This window comes from Danaus plexippus, chromosome 5, assembly GCF_018135715.1.
Source record: "Danaus plexippus chromosome 5, MEX_DaPlex, whole genome shotgun sequence".
NCBI lineage: Eukaryota > Metazoa > Arthropoda > Insecta > Lepidoptera > Nymphalidae > Danaus > Danaus plexippus.
In genome coordinates, this window is record NC_083539.1 from 483,928 (window position 1) to 501,939 (window position 18,012).

The 18,012-nt window shown below is 37.7% G+C and overlaps 4 protein-coding genes across 7 annotated transcripts in view; 2 read left to right on the forward strand and 2 right to left on the reverse strand.

Moving 5' to 3' along the window:
• LOC116769217 (uncharacterized) overlaps window positions 1–18,012 on the reverse strand; it is a 324,623-nt gene that overhangs the window by 265,785 nt on the left and 40,826 nt on the right. The window lies entirely within an intron of this gene.
• LOC116769305 (phenylalanine--tRNA ligase alpha subunit) lies at window positions 27–4,486 on the forward strand. Its single transcript, XM_032660356.2, has 6 exons — window positions 27–356; window positions 559–913; window positions 1,754–2,031; window positions 3,047–3,181; window positions 3,828–4,035; window positions 4,183–4,486. Exons 1-6 carry the CDS (start codon window positions 84–86, stop codon window positions 4,401–4,403), a joined length of 1,470 nt encoding a protein of 489 aa, XP_032516247.2. The 5' UTR covers window positions 27–83; the 3' UTR covers window positions 4,404–4,486.
• Window positions 4,474–7,352, reverse strand: LOC116769308 (GDP-L-fucose synthase). Its single transcript, XM_032660367.2, has 7 exons — window positions 6,953–7,352; window positions 6,766–6,880; window positions 6,455–6,583; window positions 5,986–6,059; window positions 5,767–5,906; window positions 5,207–5,335; window positions 4,474–4,885 (listed from the first exon to the last, which is right to left on the reverse strand). The coding sequence occupies exons 1-7, from the start codon at window positions 7,105–7,107 to the stop codon at window positions 4,650–4,652; spliced, it is 978 nt and encodes a 325-aa protein (XP_032516258.1). The 5' UTR covers window positions 7,108–7,352; the 3' UTR covers window positions 4,474–4,649.
• On the forward strand, window positions 8,091–17,901 carry LOC116768914 (FMR1 autosomal homolog 1 homolog A). 4 transcript variants are annotated; one of them, XM_032659807.2, is made up of 14 exons: window positions 8,091–8,252; window positions 8,618–8,670; window positions 8,744–8,897; window positions 11,856–12,019; window positions 12,677–12,844; window positions 13,075–13,161; window positions 13,392–13,539; window positions 13,948–14,229; window positions 14,318–14,468; window positions 14,920–15,001; window positions 15,291–15,387; window positions 15,723–15,789; window positions 16,470–16,541; window positions 17,106–17,901. In XM_032659807.2, exons 1-14 carry the CDS (start codon window positions 8,202–8,204, stop codon window positions 17,261–17,263), a joined length of 1,734 nt encoding a protein of 577 aa, XP_032515698.1. In that variant the 5' UTR covers window positions 8,091–8,201; the 3' UTR covers window positions 17,264–17,901. The 4 variants fall into 4 exon arrangements, with proteins under 4 accessions (XP_032515698.1, XP_032515699.1, XP_032515700.1 ...); XM_032659808.2 differs by having other exon boundaries at window positions 8,093–8,252; window positions 12,695–12,844; XM_032659809.2 differs by lacking the exon at window positions 16,470–16,541 and having other exon boundaries at window positions 8,093–8,252.

The window sequence follows — 18,012 nt, forward strand, 5'->3', positions numbered from 1 at the left end:
AACAATGTCAAAACGTGTCAAAGTCACCTGTGTGGTTTGAACATCATAACCTCAAGATAGATCAATTAGTTATAAAAGAAAATATGGAATTAAACGAGAGGATTTTAAAGTATTTAGAGGAAAATGAAAAGGCTGATACGTTGAAGCTCGCCAATGAATTCAATGAAGATCATCAAAAAATAGTGGGTGCTGTGAAAAGTCTTGAAGCTTTGGACATGATAGTATCTGAACCGGTGAAAAGTACGAAATGGGAACTTACGGAAGAGGGGAAGTTAGTAGCTGAAAAAGGAAGTCATGAAGCCGTCTTGTACCGGAGTATTCCTGAAAATGGAATGTCTCAAGCTGAAGTCATGAAGGTAATTTAAAATGAATATTATGTATTACTGCAGTATAAAAGAAAACAATTATAATTTAAGAACAAATGTATACATTTTTTGATCACTTATAGTTTTAATATTATTTAGGCTCGATTGCATGTTACTATTATTCTTTTCAGTTTGTAATTAGACAGCTAATCAAATTGAAAGCTAACAAACAATTGCCTTTACACTTTTATAGACCGTGCCAAATGCAAAAGTTGGATTCAGCAAAGCAATGTCATCTGGATGGATAGTTTTAGATAAATCTGGAGGAACGCCTCTTGTTAAGAAGAAGGTTGACTTGATAAAAGATACTGTACAAAACCATCTCAATGAGATTAAGAATGGCGTTGACAATATTCCAGATAAAGAGAGAAGTGATTACAAGAAAAGAAAATTACTTCAAGAGATCACTTTCAAGAGTTTTGTTCTGTCAAAGGGACTTCATTTTGCGACAACTATAAAGAAACTGGAGACCGATATAACAAGTGAAATGCTTATGACTGGGGCGTGGAAGGATTTGCAGTTCAAGCCCTACAACTTTGATGCTCTCGGTAATATTTCTAGGACTTCATTTCAATAATTAATTATGACGGATAACATTAGTTACATGAAGCTATCAAGTTTATTTTTAAGTGTCCTTCTCGGTAATTGTCACATGTAAAGTATTGATATGCGCTCTGTAATATTAGCCTTTGCTGGAGACTTGTATGAATGTCAGTGGAATTCAACTCGGTTGATGTTTGTATGGAGAGGAAGTGCATAAACATTTTGTTTCATTAGAAATGTGTTAGAACTAAATTAAAGTCATTATACATACACATTACATATACTGAATTACTTTGACATACGTAATATATAAAGCTGTCAAGCCTCATCAGAATGTGTTTTGCCATATTTCTCTTATCTTGAAATAACCAATTAAGTGTGGCCAAGTTCTAAAAGTTTGGCAATATTAACTTTAAAATACTTTGCAACCAAAATTAATGAAAAAAAAAAATTGTGTGTGGAATCCCTTGCTCGGAAGAAGTTAAACTTCATAGTTGTAAGAAATCCTTATCCACTGAATTTGAAAATAAAATACTGCTCTATTATATTACACGTGTATCAAATCAATTAAAAAAGTGATTAATATTGTAAATTAATTAATATAGACCAACAAGTACGTATTTCAGCTAATCTCACGATGCTCGCTGCATAGCAAGAATACCATACGCGTGTGCTTGGAATCTACCGACTCAATCTCTTTCACTCTCCTACTTTCTATATTTGTGTATCTTTCTCTATCCCTCAACGTTAAATGTCTAACGCAGCCTTTTGGGAAGTCGCATAAGAAGTTACACTTCAATAATAACTGTTTTGTAGCCTTTTTAACGAATCTATTATTATTTAAGGTCAGCCGCCCGACTCGGGTCACCTCCACCCTCTACTGAAAGTCAGATCCGAATTCCGTGAAATATTCCTAGAAATGGGTTTCACAGAAATGCCAACAAATCGTTATGTGGAGAGCTCCTTCTGGAATTTCGATGCTCTGTTCCAACCCCAGCAACACCCGGCCAGGGACGCCCACGACACATTCTTCATTTCCTCACCAGCTGTTTCATCACAGTTTCCCATGGACTATTTGGAGAAAGTCAAGAAGGTTCACAGTGAAGGCGGCTATGGCTCTCAGGTAAGTTATTAGAACATAACATTAGTATGGGACAGACGAATATTGTCATTGAAAAGACACGACCCACATACATTTCTACAGATAAATTCCACATCAAATTGATAATTCTATATTTTATACGACTTTTTAATGAAATTCTATTTTAAAATTAAAAAAAATAATACCTGGTGCCATATGACAATTGATTTTTAATCTGTTTCATATATTTTAACGTCCAATAACAAAACGTATCATATAATAATGTACATTAATTTATAACATAACAGAGGAAATAAATTTTATGTAATATAAACCAAGAAGCCAAGCCAAATGCAGAATTATACAAACAGCCAATGAGTCAAGAGAGACATAAACTGTTTTTGTGTATACAACACTAGCGACCCGCCCCGGCTTCGCACGGCTGCAATGCCGGTACTAATTACACTACGGAAAAACTGTGAACGTTGTATATGAAAACGTAGCGGCCCGCTCCGGATGCCCACGGGAATAAAATTTTTAATCATATGCTGTTCAAGGCCATATAGACACATATTAAATTAACAATGCATTAAAGTTATTTAATCGGATAAGGATTAATGCTGTTTTGATTAAAATCGCTTCGAAAATTACCCGTTATTTGTCGTAAAAAGTAAATGACAACAAGTGTTGTTATGGGATATCCAAAAGAGATAAACATATACCATCGCGGAGTTTTCCATAGAACTTTTCGAGGTTTCCTCGCAGTCTGAACCCTCGCAGGGTGCAGACAGCGTTTGCAATGTAAGAGGAAAAAATTTAATTATTTACAATGTCACATTAGAAACCTCAAAAACAACAGTACTTCTCCACTAGGCACTGGATGTTATTTACATATAAACCTTCCTCTTCAATCGCTCTACTTATAAAAAAAAACCGCATCAAAATCCGTTGCGTTGTTTCAAATTTTAAGCATACACAGGGATGTAGGGACGGAGAAAGCGACTTTGTTTTATACTATGTAGTGATGTATAAAATGTAAATGAATTGTCGTCTCCAGGGTTACCGTTATACTTGGAAGCTGGAGGAAGCTCAGAAGAACCTCCTCCGGACTCACACGACGGCCGTCAGCGCTCGGACGTTGTACAAACGAGCAGACAGACACACTCCCATCAAGTGCTTCAGTATAGATAAGGTAGTTTAACGGGTACCTAAAGCTTTAGTGTATACTGTGGCCTCCATTCTCAACATTAAAAAGATCTTTTCCTTTATGGGTTTCGTCTCCCTTGTCGTGATATCGGCGGATCCATCGTAAGATATGCATCTCTTGTGTGTTACGAACAAGTTTACCGGAACAATTAAAGAATGAGAGATTGAGATATGTTTACACCTACCATCCTTCTGACCTCATACTCATACAGCAGGAGGTGACTCCTTACTAACAGAATTTTCATACACAATTAACTTCAGGTCATTACGCTTGTCATAACAGCTTTATTATAGGAAAGGCTATATATGGGTCAGTAGGTAGGGACACTCCTTTTTTTTAAATCTAATCCTATATCGTAATAATCCCTAGTTAGAACACTCCTATAATAAAACCATCGAAGGAAGTAGACCATCCTCGCTGATTTTGCATCATTTTACTAAAAAAAAAATATATAAACCATAATAAGTACATATCTGCTTATTAGTAAATATATTATGTATAGTTCGTAACATATAGTTTCCTTTAAATTGTCGCTCCAGCAACATACTCGTAACTCACTGTTTCATATAAACTCAATCACTGAGTGTAGTTTATAATAGCAGCAGAGATCTTAATTATTCCACCTGCCCAGGTGTTCCGCAACGAGACCCTGGACGCGACCCACCTGGCGGAGTTCCACCAGGTGGAGGGAGTCATCGCTGACAAGGACCTGGGCCTGGCGGACCTAATCACAGTCCTGGACGACTTCTTCAAACGACTCGGCTTCGACAAACTGCAGTTCAAACCGGCATACAACCCGTACACCGAACCCAGTATGGAGATATTCGCTTACCATAATGGTAACTATATTTGAATTATTTAAGATTCCAAATTTCCAATTGTCAAGATATAAGCAATAATAATCTGTACCTTTAGAAATGTGTTTAAATTACTAAAATCATGTCCAAGACAATATTACATATAAGTCACTATATTTATATTTTCAGGTCTAGAAAAGTGGATAGAAATTGGAAATTCTGGTGTGTTCCGACCGGAGATGCTTCTACCCATGGGCTTGCCTGAAGATGTCAATGTAATCGCATGGGGCTTGTCCCTCGAAAGACCTACTATGATCAAATATGGTTTGAATAACATCAGAGACCTCGTGGGACCCAAGGTGGACCTGCAAATGGTTCAGAGCAACCCTATATGCAGGCTCGACAAGTGAAACATACAAACTAATATATTTATCATCTTCTATTGCATGGAGTGATTCATGCCACAGAAAATAAATTAACTTAATTATGACAAGACTTTAATTTTATTAAAATAACAATGACATAAATACTCTGTGATCAGTTGATTATAATAATTACACTTAAACAATCCTCACTATCCGCATGTTGACATATGTATATTCTGTAATAAAGACACCACCAAGACGGAGACCCTGTGATGTGTGTTACTACACTATCTATAACCGAGCTCGGTCTCGGTTGTCCCTGAACCAGACAACCGTATCCTTAATAGCTTTATCAAAAGGTGTGAAGTTGAATTCTTTGTACAGCGATCTCAGTTTCATGTTTGAAGCTGTTTTCTTATGCTGTCCGTCCGCCTTGCTTGTGTCATATACAATCTCTCCTTGATAACCGTGAGCTTCCTTTATCGCCTCCGCCACTCGACTGATCGTAACTTCATCTTCTTCATCAACTGTAGGATAGAAAAGTAAGTAAAAAGACTTCCGCGAGTACTCATTTAAATGAAACTAATATTATTCGGGTCACTGCGCGTATTTTATTATTTTTAAAAACTACACACCCCCGACGTTACGATTACTTTACGGCATTCTCATGCAGACATTCACATCTCGTCTGCCCGCGGTCACGGTCGCTGCAAAGTAACCGAAAAATCGGAAGTATGTAGTTTAAAAAAATAATAAAATACTCGTAGTGATCCGAATAATATTAGTTTCATTTATACAAATACATTATTTATTGAAACTACTAAAAACCTTCTCTAACACACGTGTACCTGACAAGATGATTGGTTCCACGCTATTGTAATTCCTCAACACCCACACAAACAGTTTGGCCAGGTCCAGGGAATAGATAAACTGGCGCAACGGTTTTCCACTCCCCAGTACAGTGAAGGTTGGCTCACCTGCAACACAAATTAAAGTCATTCAGTGTCTTTTTTATATTAAGGCTTCATTCGCACTGGAATCATAGAATATTTTTCCAAGGCCAATGTTTTTATTTGTTGGACGAATTATAATCTTGAGTATTGTGTGAAGAAAACACGAAGGAATGGAAAACAAATATAACAATAATAATGTTGATAATTTTTTTAAATGAAGGCATTTTTTTGTTATGTTTGGTTCATATTGGTCCGCCAGTACAAGGGTAACAATGCCGTCTTCTTTAAAATTCAATTCAATTATCAGTTGTGTGGTATGTATAGTAACAAATTTGATTAAATCGACACTAAAAATTAAATAAAACAAAAGGTTTGTCAAAGATTCTTATGCAGTGTCAATGAAAATGGTCCAAAGTTCAACATTTTAAATATATAACGATGGGAAAAATTGGTACCCTTTTTAATAGTATCATCCATTCTCCGTATCAAGGCAGGGATGACATGACTCGACTCCAGAGAAAAGTTATCATGAGGTCCAAAAACATTACATGGTATCACTGATGTGAACATGCAACCGTGTTGAGAGTGATACCCTCTAAAAAAAGACAATGTTCACACATCAAACACTGACATTGAAGAGCATTAAGAAAGACCCATTTCATTATTAAAATCACCTGTTCAGAATATCAACCATCCTCTTTGCATAACTGTAGCCATAGTTGGATGGATGGGGTGGACCATTGTGTATCTGAAAATAAAAACATCATCTAGCTCCAACTATTTAATTAAGTAACAATTACTTACAATTAAAACCATTTATAATTAATGACTAATACAATTTTCTAAAACATGACACTTGTTTGTAATTTTTAATATTAAAAAGTTGTGAGTTTAAAATTCCAAGCAATCTGTTTTCTACAATAGAAGATAAACGTATTTTTTATTTATTTAGTGTTTACCTTATAAAGACATTAATACAACCTTAAGTACGACTGAAAAATCTGTTTCTCTACTAAGAAAAATATGTGTGATGGAATGGTAAAAATATTCTTAAATATCATGTAAATCTTAAAAACCAAATCTATACTTGTCTGAGTCAATACCACAATGAACATTGTATTAATATATCTTTATGATACTAACCATAGTCTCATCAATGGGATAGGTGACCTTATCAGGGAATATGCATGTCGAGAGACAGGACACTACTTTTTTAACTTTATAATTGTAGCTCACGTTCAAAACATTATCATTTATAGACATGTTTTCTCTCTGTAATCATAAGACATCACATTAAACACAAATTAATGATATAAATACATAGAAACTAAGTAAAAAATCATGTTTTTACATATACAGATAAGATTAATGTTATATATTCCAAATAATAAATTTACACAGACAGACAGCACCAACTGGAAGTTGCTTTAATATATATATAAAGTTAAACTCACAAAGAAATCCAAATTATGAGCCATGTTGTGAAATAGGCCTCCTACCATGGCCGCTAAATGTATTACATGAGTTGGTCTGTGTTTTTCAAACAATGCCTCAGTTTGGGCTTTATCTCTACAACATAAAACAACATAATTATGATCCAAAACTATTGTTAAGGGTACTTTTCTATAAAGTATGTCTTACCTCAAATCCCCATCGTTGGAGCCACAAAAAATCCAAGTCTCATTTCTAACAAGTTTACTGTCTAATTTTCTCTCTTCTTCTATAACAGTCCTTATTGCTCGTCCCACTAGCCCTGAACCACCGGTGACGAGTATAACGCTCTTATCTTCACTCATTATTCTTTTGTAAATCTAAGTAATATATTTGAAATAAAACGGCTCGTTAATTTACTTAATTAATTCCTTAATTTCTGCGATATCTAAATTAATTAATCGTTCAACGTGGACTTTCTGCAATTGTTACAGCACAAAGTATAATATCATTACCCAACCGACAACCTTCAACAAAATACAGAATAATACTAGAATGTTGTTTGTCACTGTCATAACAAAACTCTTATTTTCTTTTTAATTTTCTTTTTTCTACATGTAATTTCTGTTTCAGTCTATTAATAATCATTGCACTGTCTCATGGTAAAATATAAAAAATATAGATAGAAAAAATATTAGTTTATAATAAATACGTTTAGTTTTCCTTTTATTTCTTTATTTTAGATTTATTATAATTGAAAACAATTTAAGTCTAGTTAAAGTTAAAGAATTAGGAGTTGTATACACACGTATTTATCAACATTCAACAAAGAAACTAAATATACAAGTGACAACTGCATAGCCTAATATAACAAATGTATTTAAGTTTTTCTTCTTTCGGGTGATGCAAAATTATTATTGGGATTAAGATTGCCTGAATAACTTCTAAACATAGACTAACAGAAGAATGTTATACGGGATTACCCTAACAATCCATATTATGAGCGAGTGTTATTTGTTATTAGCAATGTCAGGTTACATCTATAATGTATAAGAACAGACACTAGCAGGTGAATCCCCAACATGAATGATCAAATTCGATGTTCTCTTTTCTGTCATTGAACACTTTCCAGAAACAAAAATAATATTGGTTTTAGGTAATTAGAAATATTTATTAAACATTTATCAAAATAGTACCAAACATTATTATTATTTCAAAAGTCATATTTGTTATTGGGCAACAATAAAATTGACATTCTAAATTTAAAAAAAAACATTCACAATTCATTGTATATTCTTGACTAAATATTTTATTCGCTTTGTGTGCAATTATGTTGCCAGTATTATGATTGAGAAGAAGTAATATCGTCTATGCGTGAATACTCGCAAATGATTGGCTAGCAATTTCTCTTGGAGCTTCATTCTCGCTCTGAAAACGCCAAATACGCTTTCAAACCAAAATGGAGGATTTGTCGGTCGAGGTGTACGGTGAAAATGGTGCTTACTATAAGGTTTGTAAATCGTGAAGTACGGCTGAGTTTAACGCAAATCGTGTAATTTTTATTAGTGATTTCTATATTAAGTTATGTGAGGCCGTTGTTTTAAAGTTTCGTTACATACTTACTAAAATATTTTTCCGGGAAGTTCACCGCGGCTGGAATGGACGCCATGTCCGACTGACAGGGCGTGAATTTTCCATGTGTTTTATTCATTTGGTTTAACATATTTAAATACGCTTTGGTGAGATACAATAACATCTTTGCATGACCAAACCTCTGTGCTACACTATATGACTGAAACCGAATTTAATATTTTTAATTTTTGCACTACCAAGTTATTTGATCGCCACTATTCTACAATTCTTCTGTATTTTTAGGCCATTGTCACCGACGTGCTCGACAACGAGGTCCTTGTAGCTTTCGAAAATGAGTGAGTGTATAACTATAATGCAGTATTTTGATCTATTTTCACATACATATTCATAAGCATCATTCGTTTTTAGTTGGCAGCCGGAATCTAAGTTTTTGTTCTCTCAAGTGTTCCTACCACCTAAGGATTCTGGCAAACACACAGATTTTGTGGAGAATCAAGAGGTCGAAGTATTCGCGAGGTCAAATGAAAAGGAAGCATGTGGGTGGTGGACAGCAAATATTAAGGTATTAAATTACGTTATTTTTATTTTTTTGTTGAATCGTCGAACAAAGCGCTACTTGTTGGATAGTTACTTAGATTAATGGATAAGCAGGCAAATTTATTAAGTTACCCTCAATAAGATTCATAGTAGATATCTGTAGTGCTTGTATTGTTGTATCAAACACTACAAGAGATAACCAGCTGTCATCAATTACGGTCATGTTATAATGTAAACCTGTATTTAAACCCTCCTGTGTGACTTATATTAATTGTGGATGGGAACATACACAAATGTAATTATTTATAGAATTTGTAACATTTAAATATTTTCAGATTGCATCCTTGACGTTGGTTTTACTAAAAATTATTTTTTTATATGTATATAATACTTTCATATATATATTCTTATTAGAAAATAAATTAAGAATTAATAATTAAAATATATAACTATATTAAGTCGTATTCTCTTGCTATCTTAACATTAAATGTTATATGTATATAGTTTTTAAATAATGTGAAGTCTTAAAATTGGTCATGCGATCACTATTAATGAAGGCATGTCAGTTTTTCTCTATGTGGCATATTCACACTAGAAGATATGAGCTCCGGTCACACTTGAGAAAGTGATTTACTATGTATAATGTTGTACAGTCAATATTTATAATGAATTTATTAATATATTTAGCGCGCGGTTAGTTATTTCTGTTTAAATCTTTGTTAGAAGTTGGTAGTATCTTTTACATATAGTATGTTTGTTTGTTGTTACAATATGAAGGTGTTTCTTAAATCTACAAGTAAGGATGACATCTTTATAGAAGGGACAGTAATCAAAAATTCACTTATTATAAACAAAGTCACAAATATTTTAATTAATCAGAGCTTTGATATTTCATGAGTATAATCACTGTGCTTGTTCACTGAAAATGTCATTGTTTAGATGCCTTTTTTTTAGTATATTTTTTATAATTTGACAACATGATGTAGCACTTAAAAAATGATAAATTTTACTTTATAAAGTTATGAATCATAGTAATTTACAACTTTTAAGAGAACACTTTGCAACAGTGTTGCCATTGATATAGAAAATTTATTAGCCTATTTGCTAAAATAATTTCTCTGTTAAAAGTAATGTCTAAAACTACTCCATTTTTTTTTTATTTTGGATGCTAAATAAGTTGTTTGGGTGAAGCCAATGTAATATTTATACAAATTATTTTTATCAGTTATAGAAGTACTAAATAAATATATTTATTTATATTCAGCCATGATAATAAAAAACAATAACTTAGTGATTAAAGCTAAAGTATTCTATAGAGATTAAGTTATATATGTTTCTCGTTGGTCTGTAAACCCGATGCAGGCTCTTGGCCGGTGAGTGCGACCAAACTTTTGCCGGTAACTTCAATAATCTGAGGATTGTCAGTACTTAAAGTATATAATATTGATATGGTTATCTTTAAGTTAAACATATCATATAAAGGCGGGCTCGTGCCTTTATTGTATCAAGCTTTAAATATTCCTTGTTGATAATTAAAATCTGTACTCATCGCAATATTTGGCGTGTAACGACCTTGAATAGCGGATCGCGACCGTTTCGCCAAACTCCCTTTGTCTTAAATCCGTTTCTATTCCTTGTCGTCCGGTTTCGTTTCGCTCGCTCCGCTGCGTCTTAACTGAAAACTTTCCGTATTTTGTTTGACAACGCAAACTACTGGTAAGCTTACCGTTAGTGTCTATTCACTATCTATTCGCTACTAATCAGGCCTATATCCTTAATACAGTGATAAATATATATTACATCACGATATTTTATACTTAAATATGTCAAGTTTAAGTCGGGGTCAATGACCGATTATGAAAACAAAAAACATTACAAAGAATATAACGTAGACGTAAATAAACTGTTTAAGGAGTTTTTGTTTGTTTAGTTTTTATCTTTCAATATAATAACATTTAGTAATGACTGTGTTATCAGTGTTCAGTCTCGGTGGTCATGGCGATGACGTCACCGGTGACCATCATTACTGATGAAGATGCTTTAATAATACATACATCGCTGTTTGTGAGCTCCGTCACACAAAGAGAGGGATATTAAAGGCTAACGTCACCCTCAAACGGAACGATCTCTTTTGATGCGCTTTTTTTTCATTTGATAGCTAGTTTCCTTGCGGTGGTTCTTGGATATGTTTGGTTAACATTAGTCTAGCAGTGTCTAGCTTTTTCCAAAATGATATAAGACATTCTTGTTATATATGATTACGCTTGCCAGTATTTTGGACAGATTTCTTTAATTCTATAAAATTTCCTTCACTCATGTCAGATATCAAATTGATAAGTGACTCATTCCTTAACAAAGTCGTGTAAACATAATGTGTGAATGTGAGTATATTGTATGGCAGTAACATATTCCGTACACTTGTCAATAGTAACATGTAGTGTGGACTCTCCTTACAGCATTGAGACAGATCTCGCGACATATTGTACATAATCCGGTTTGTCAAGTCTTTGTTGTTTTCATATCAATTAAGATAACACTTAAACTCTCAGCCTCCTCTGTATCGAAGTCAATAATAAATCTCGCCTCTGATGTGAGGCTAGACGGGTGATTGTTTGGCGATATCCTCTCGGGGTCGATGAACTCCTGCCGTAGTGCAAATTACCTTTTTAAAAACGATATAATTGTGTAAGAACGATCGACTCCTAATATAATTTTGCAGTTCTCTCAATACGTTACAAGTTTACTATATAATATATATGACATCAAAGTTTGTACAAAAATTTATTGATGTATCTATTTTTGTATGGAATTAGCTGTGAGATGATCCCGGCTAAATTAATTTCGTCTTTCCAAACCGTGTTGTACAACTTCCGACGATTAAAACGTATTCTAGAACTAGAACCGCGTATCCGTTTACACACTAACTAGTGCCTGTTTGGTGAGTGTCCGCGTGTTATTAATATGCCGTGTGATATTCTTCCAGATGATCAGAGGCGAGTTCCTAGTGATCGAATACCTCGAGTGGGACAACTGTTACACTGAGATCGTGCCCAAGGACCGGCTGAGGGTCAAGACGCCGAAGACGCCCATAGATAAAAACACCTTCCACAAGTTCGAAATCACAGTTCCCGATGATCTCAAGGACTAGTGAGTTACACGCGCAAACACACACACTCACAGAAATATTAGACCGATGATGGCAGTCGTTAAGAGCCTTCTTCCAGTACGGAAGAACGTGCTGCGGTCAATGACCCTCAAATGCTACTGAACTTAAAACAAGAAGCTTAACAACATGACCCTAATATGTGGCTTTTGGTTCTGTTTCTAATACATTGAGAGTCTAGGTTGATTCAGATCAGAAGAGATATTAGATAAATCTAAAGGGTATACAAATTTGTAACGGATAAATCTCGTTGGAAAATTATTACAAATATTTTGTTTTTAAATTGACACATATGCATAGTATCTCTTTCTTTTTTATATCAACTGCATGGTGCCATTTCAAGTTAGTCAGGTTAGGTCACGTGTAGGAGAAGAAAAATAAAAATGTTGCATTTATTCGTTTTCATAAAAGACTAGTTTATTTTTAGTTTTTTCTTGTTTCAAGTAGCTATTACCACCAGCACCATATGGCCATATAAATACAAAATCTTTTCTAGATAAGAAAGGACAGTTGCATTTTATATTAAATAACAAAGAGAGGGAGATGGCGGGTCGTCTCCCTGGCGTGTATTCGTCATACGTTAGGCGTGTGTAGTATTAAGCCGTACGATGGCACGGTGACCTGATGCGGTACGATTGCAGCGTTCACGACATCCACAGCGCGAAGGTGGAGAACGCTCACAAGGAGTTCCAGAAGGCCATCGGAGCCGCGCTCGTGTGGTTCGTGCCCGAGAGGGGCGCGCTGGCCGTCATCTCGCGCTGCGACACCTCGCAGAGGAGGGCGCAGATGCTGCAGGAGATGCACTTCAGGTACACACACACTCACACACACGCACAGTTAGCACAATCGCACAGGCTCGCACGGCCGGCCCGCTCGCCGCCCGTGCGACCGACGTGCGGATACGGATTCGGAAACCTCAGGGTCGCCAGCCAGCAGGCAGGCCGCGGCGATAGTATTGTGTTTCCTACACTAGTCGATGTCCACGGTATTATTATCGTTCTTATAAACCCATCTCACATCACTCTCTATCTGTTTCCAGGAACCTAACGCAAAAGCTGCTACTACTTAAAAAGACTGAAGAGGCCGCGAGACAGCTAGAATCCACTAAAATACACAATCAGGGCGGGTGAGTGATCCTATGTATTACAGACATTTTACTGTATCTATTGCGTTAATATAAAGGTCAACAGATCTGGCAATAAATATACATTACGAATACGTTGAGGTATTACATATTTGTAGCTGAGGAAAAATAACTCCGTATTACGAAAATATATTGTTATACATATATATTTGTTAGTATTAAAAAACGAATGAATTGTAGAAAAATGAGATTGTTTACAACGATGTGTTCAGATACACGGACGAGTTCAGTGTGCGGGAGGAGCTCATGGGACTCGCCATCGGCACACACGGCGCGAATATACAGCAAGCGAGGAAGGTGGCCGGCATCACCAACATCGAGCTCGAGGAGATTTCCTGCACCTTCAAGATATGCGGGGAGGTAACAACACTAGTCCAACGATACGAGATAAACATTGACAACATTATTGACATGTCTATATATATTCTGAGAAATCAATTTGAGAACGACGTTCCGGAAGCGGCTGTTGTATGATGGAAACTTATTGTTGTTATGTTCACACTCTATGGCGTACCAAAAATATTAAAGTAGGAGTGTTTTAATGTGAATAAGATGATAAAAATAATTCCATTACAACACTAGAATTAAATGGTATCACCATTGATTTAGACAAGGGCTTTTTTTTCCACACCAGATTTAATGGATTACAAGTCTTAATGCATTTGCCATGTCTTTCGTCCAGGATGGTCATGGAGCGGTTCTCGCCATCACTTTTCACCCTTTACTTTGAGGTGTAATAAGAGTGTATGTTTGTCGGTACGCGTGTAGTCACTGGAGGCGGTGCGTGCGGCGCGCTGCCTGCTGGAGTACGCGGAGGAGTCCATAAAGGTGCCGCGCGCGCTAGTCGGGAAGGTCATCGGCAAGAACGGGAAGGTCATCCAGGAGATCGTGGACAAGAGCGGCGTGGTACGCGTCAAGGTGGAGGGCGACAATGAGCCGCAGCCGTCCGCGCCGCGGGAGGAGGGCATGGTGCCCTTCGTGTTTGTCGGCACCAGGGAAAACATCGCCAACGCCAAGGTTCTGGTCGAGTATCACGTGGCACACCTCAAGGTAACCTACGCATTGCACATGTACCGATATTGTATTTGTTGGGTTTGCATTTGAGAATGTTATACCGCCACTCCGTCCGTGATCACAGGAGGTGGAACAGCTCCGCGCGGAGAAGTTGGAAATAGATCAGCAGCTGCGGATGGTCACGGGCGGAGTCGCAGGGGCGTACCCTCCGCCTCGGGGAGCCCCCGCCGCGCGGCCCAGGAGGCCCAGGCTACCGCACACGAGATACCCCGCGGGTGAATACACACATACACTACACATACATTGAATACCCTTATAAACTGTCAACAGACTGTTCATCTGGTCACCTTTATGAGCGCCGACGACTCGTTCTGCTGTGTTTCACTTGTTTATGTCATGGACTCGATTCTCTTCAATGTTAGTTATATATTAACGTAACCGGAGTGTTCGTAGCGTGATATGATAAAAGTGACCGATGCAGATGATGACTTAGTATAAAGAGTGTTTTAAATTGAATTTTGAACAATGGATCAGTAGTTAAAAGCGGTCATGGTGGGTGTCTTGAGCCGATGACATAATTTGTAATATTAATGTCCATAACATTATCAGATTTATAATACTAACAATAAGATTACACGTAAAATAAGATAATATTGTTGGGGAAAATATAAAAAAATGAGTAAACACATTATATGCGAGTGTTAAATATTGTTTGTAACTGTGCAGGTGGCCGCCGCACTACTCCTGAACTGGGGGACGAGCGTGGAGATGCACAACGGACGAGGACACGACCGCACAGACCCAACAGGTAACGCACACACGCACACACGTGAACTGATTGATAGACAACTGTAACATTATTCATTAATTGAAAAATAGCCTTCAGCTGTCCCCGGGTGCACGACTTGATTTGTTTTTGTCCTAAAACTAGTGTTTATATTAGGCAACATTTTTTTTAAGGTAATGAAATGTCTCATGATTACCGCATCCAATAAAATAATCTGATTTGTAACATTATTCACATCCTGTATATCGTGTCAGTTCCCTTCGCGGGTCACATTGTGTATAGCTTTATAATAATAACAAACTAACTATAGGTCGAGCGAACGTCGCGGGGAGGAGCGCCGCGTGCCGCTGGAGAACGGCCGGGCGCACGGACGGCCGCCGCGGGACAACAGGGACAACAGGGACGTGGTACGACCTGCATAGACTGGGACGGGACGGGATGGGATGAAACACGGCCGATGATGGAACTTATTGTCCTTAAATGTGTCTACGAACGTCTCTAGTTCATGATACAAATTATATATAGTGAAGCTCTTACATGCCATCATATTCAATTATTCATACTGGTTCAATAATTTGTTTGCACCAGCTCAGAAAAATAGTTTATTGGTAGATAATCATTTATATATTTAAGAAAAGTGCAGTTATAATAACAAATATACCCTATACAAGGAATGTGTTGTTATTCTTAAGTATCAGCGGAATTGTGGGCGGTGTACATTAACATTATGTGTGTTCCTCAGAGTGGTCGGCGGCGCGCCGGAGACGACGGGCCAGCTCCAGACGGACACGACGCCTCCACCGACCGGGGTCAGTATGGAACGATAGAGATAGGTAGAGATAGATATAGATAGAGGTGTAGATAGACAGATAGATAGGACATCACACCACACAGGGTCTAGTGTGGAACTCTGCTAGCGTTGCTGGTTGTATTCAGTATGTAGTGCATCCTAGTTAACTATAGTTTGCACGATATGTATTTATTAAATTAACTGGAACATTGTAGTACTATAAAATCCAGCGGCGGTGTTGACTCACCGGTCCTCTGTCTTTATATAACATCCGTAGTGTATAGTGACGCTCTACATAGTGTCTTTATAAGACTAATTTAACATAAGAGTACTTCTATCGAATCAAATTTTCTAATGTCCGCACTCGCACCCTATCCGTCATTTAGAGATGATGATATAAATTATTTTATTAGTGAAAGCATTCACCCAAACATGATACTTCAAATAACGCTGAGATAAAGTTAACATCAGTTGTAACATATAACTCTCACTTCTTTCCTTAGTCGAAGCGCTCTAGAAATCGAATCAATTGACCAATACTTTTTTTTATTTCGTCAATGCGAGTGTCGGTCATTTTAAAATTGTGATGTAGCAGACGATAGTCGATCAGCTAACACACTGTAGTTTGATATATTCCAAGTATATACGGCTGTAGCGGTAGTAGGGGGGGAGTGACGAGTGTGTGTGTGACGTGTGCAGAGTCAGCGTCCGGGGAGGAGACCACCGGCCAGGGGGGGGAGCAGCGCGCGCGGGGGGCGCGGAGGAGGAGAGGTACATACACACGCGCACACATGCACGACAAGCATCGCACACATATACACGCATAGACACACGCACACACTTTAATACATAAGCAACACTCGTGGTCTGGGAACAGAACGGTTACGCACACACTCACATCATGATTGGCGTGTGTAAGGAGGTGGGACGTGTCGGATGTGTACGTTGTGTCTGCCACGACTTGTTTCACGGCGCCGCTCGCCTGTGACACTCTTAACACTGATGCTTCACCTGTTGTATTGTCTTGTGGCGGCGACTCATTTCCTGCTGCATGTCTTGGCTTGTTGTACTGCATGTGAAACTTTACATTAAATTATAACAGTGTTGGGCTTCCTGACTTCTGCATGTTTTCTAAAGTTTTAACAATTCTAGACATTTTTGACAATAGTTAATGTTTAAGGATAATTTTAAATATTAATTGCTATTCAATTGCAAAACTTTATCTCAAACCATTTGTGAATTATCGAGGTACTCAACTACACAAACTGGCTGGGTTCATAAATAAAACACGCTAGTACAAGAGTAATGTATAATACGAAAATTGTGACGTTACAGGAGGCGGGTGGAAGAATGGCGTGGGCGGCGCGGGCGCGGGTGCAGGGGGAGCGACGCCGGCGGCGGGCACGACGGGCGCGGGCCCAGGCGGCGCCGCCAAGGCCCGCCGCGAGCCCGCCAAGCCCAAGGCCGAGCCGCTGCTGAACGGCACCGCGTAGTGCGGCCCCACTCACTCGTATTATGCTTTCGTAAGAGATTCGTGATTTGTATTCCTGATTATTCGATATACGACACAGAGCGACGCGCGCCCCGCCTCGCCTCGGGAGTCGGGTACTGTGATACATTATTGCCGGGACATCACTTCCCACACGTACGACCGCTTCACGTCCCCGTCGTGGACTCACTCGGCTCTACCGGGCGGCGCCGCAGCGGCGGGCGCGGACAGGCCGGGGCCTGCGCCGACGCCGCTGGGGCGCCGCTCTTCTTACATTGTAATCCATGTTAGGTACGAATTGTAAATGCCATTAGTGTATTTTGATATGTTTCTACAGATATTTGTTTTGTTCAACGATTCAACTGATTTTGCGTGATGTCGAGTTTTGGACGATTTCGTAGGACGTTCGTAGTCGTAGGAACGGAATACAACAGACAAACAAACGAGGTACATCCGCGTGTACGTTATAAGGTTGACTCTGATTCATTACTGACTTCGTTTTTCTTTTATATTTGTAAAAAAACATTGTGTTTTGTTTTTTCTATGAGTAGAAATATGTTGCCTTTATTTATTTCTCTTTACATATAAAAAACATACTCTGATTTGTCTAGAGCTATTATATCTAATAAACTTTGGAACTGATGAGAATACTTTTTTTAGTTCTTCCATATTGGAAGAGCGCCTTCGCTGATAATCCAGACTCTCCCGAACATCCCTCTCGTTATAAGCGATGTTGAATTGTAATATTAGTAT

Bases quoted from the DNA above. Each gene is read 5' to 3' on its own strand.
- LOC116769305 (XM_032660356.2), top strand. From the start codon at position 84: ATGGAATTAAACGAGAGGATTTTAAAGTATTTAGAGGAAAATGAAAAG. The intron at 357-558 runs GTAATTTAAAAT...ACACTTTTATAG, and splicing joins CTCAAGCTGAAGTCATGAAG to ACCGTGCCAAATGCAAAAGT. The intron at 914-1,753 runs GTAATATTTCTA...TTATTATTTAAG, and splicing joins CTACAACTTTGATGCTCTCG to GTCAGCCGCCCGACTCGGGT.
- LOC116769308 (XM_032660367.2), bottom strand. From the start codon at position 7,107: ATGAGTGAAGATAAGAGCGTTATACTCGTCACCGGTGGTTCAGGGCTA. The intron at 6,881-6,952 runs GTAAGACATACT...TTTATGTTGTAG, and splicing joins TCCAACGATGGGGATTTGAG to AGATAAAGCCCAAACTGAGG. The intron at 6,584-6,765 runs GTGAGTTTAACT...TTATGATTACAG, and splicing joins CTCATAATTTGGATTTCTTT to AGAGAAAACATGTCTATAAA.
- LOC116768914 (XM_032659807.2), top strand. From the start codon at position 8,202: ATGGAGGATTTGTCGGTCGAGGTGTACGGTGAAAATGGTGCTTACTAT. The intron at 8,253-8,617 runs GTTTGTAAATCG...CTGTATTTTTAG, and splicing joins AAAATGGTGCTTACTATAAG to GCCATTGTCACCGACGTGCT. The intron at 12,020-12,676 runs GTGAGTTACACG...GTACGATTGCAG, and splicing joins CCCGATGATCTCAAGGACTA to CGTTCACGACATCCACAGCG.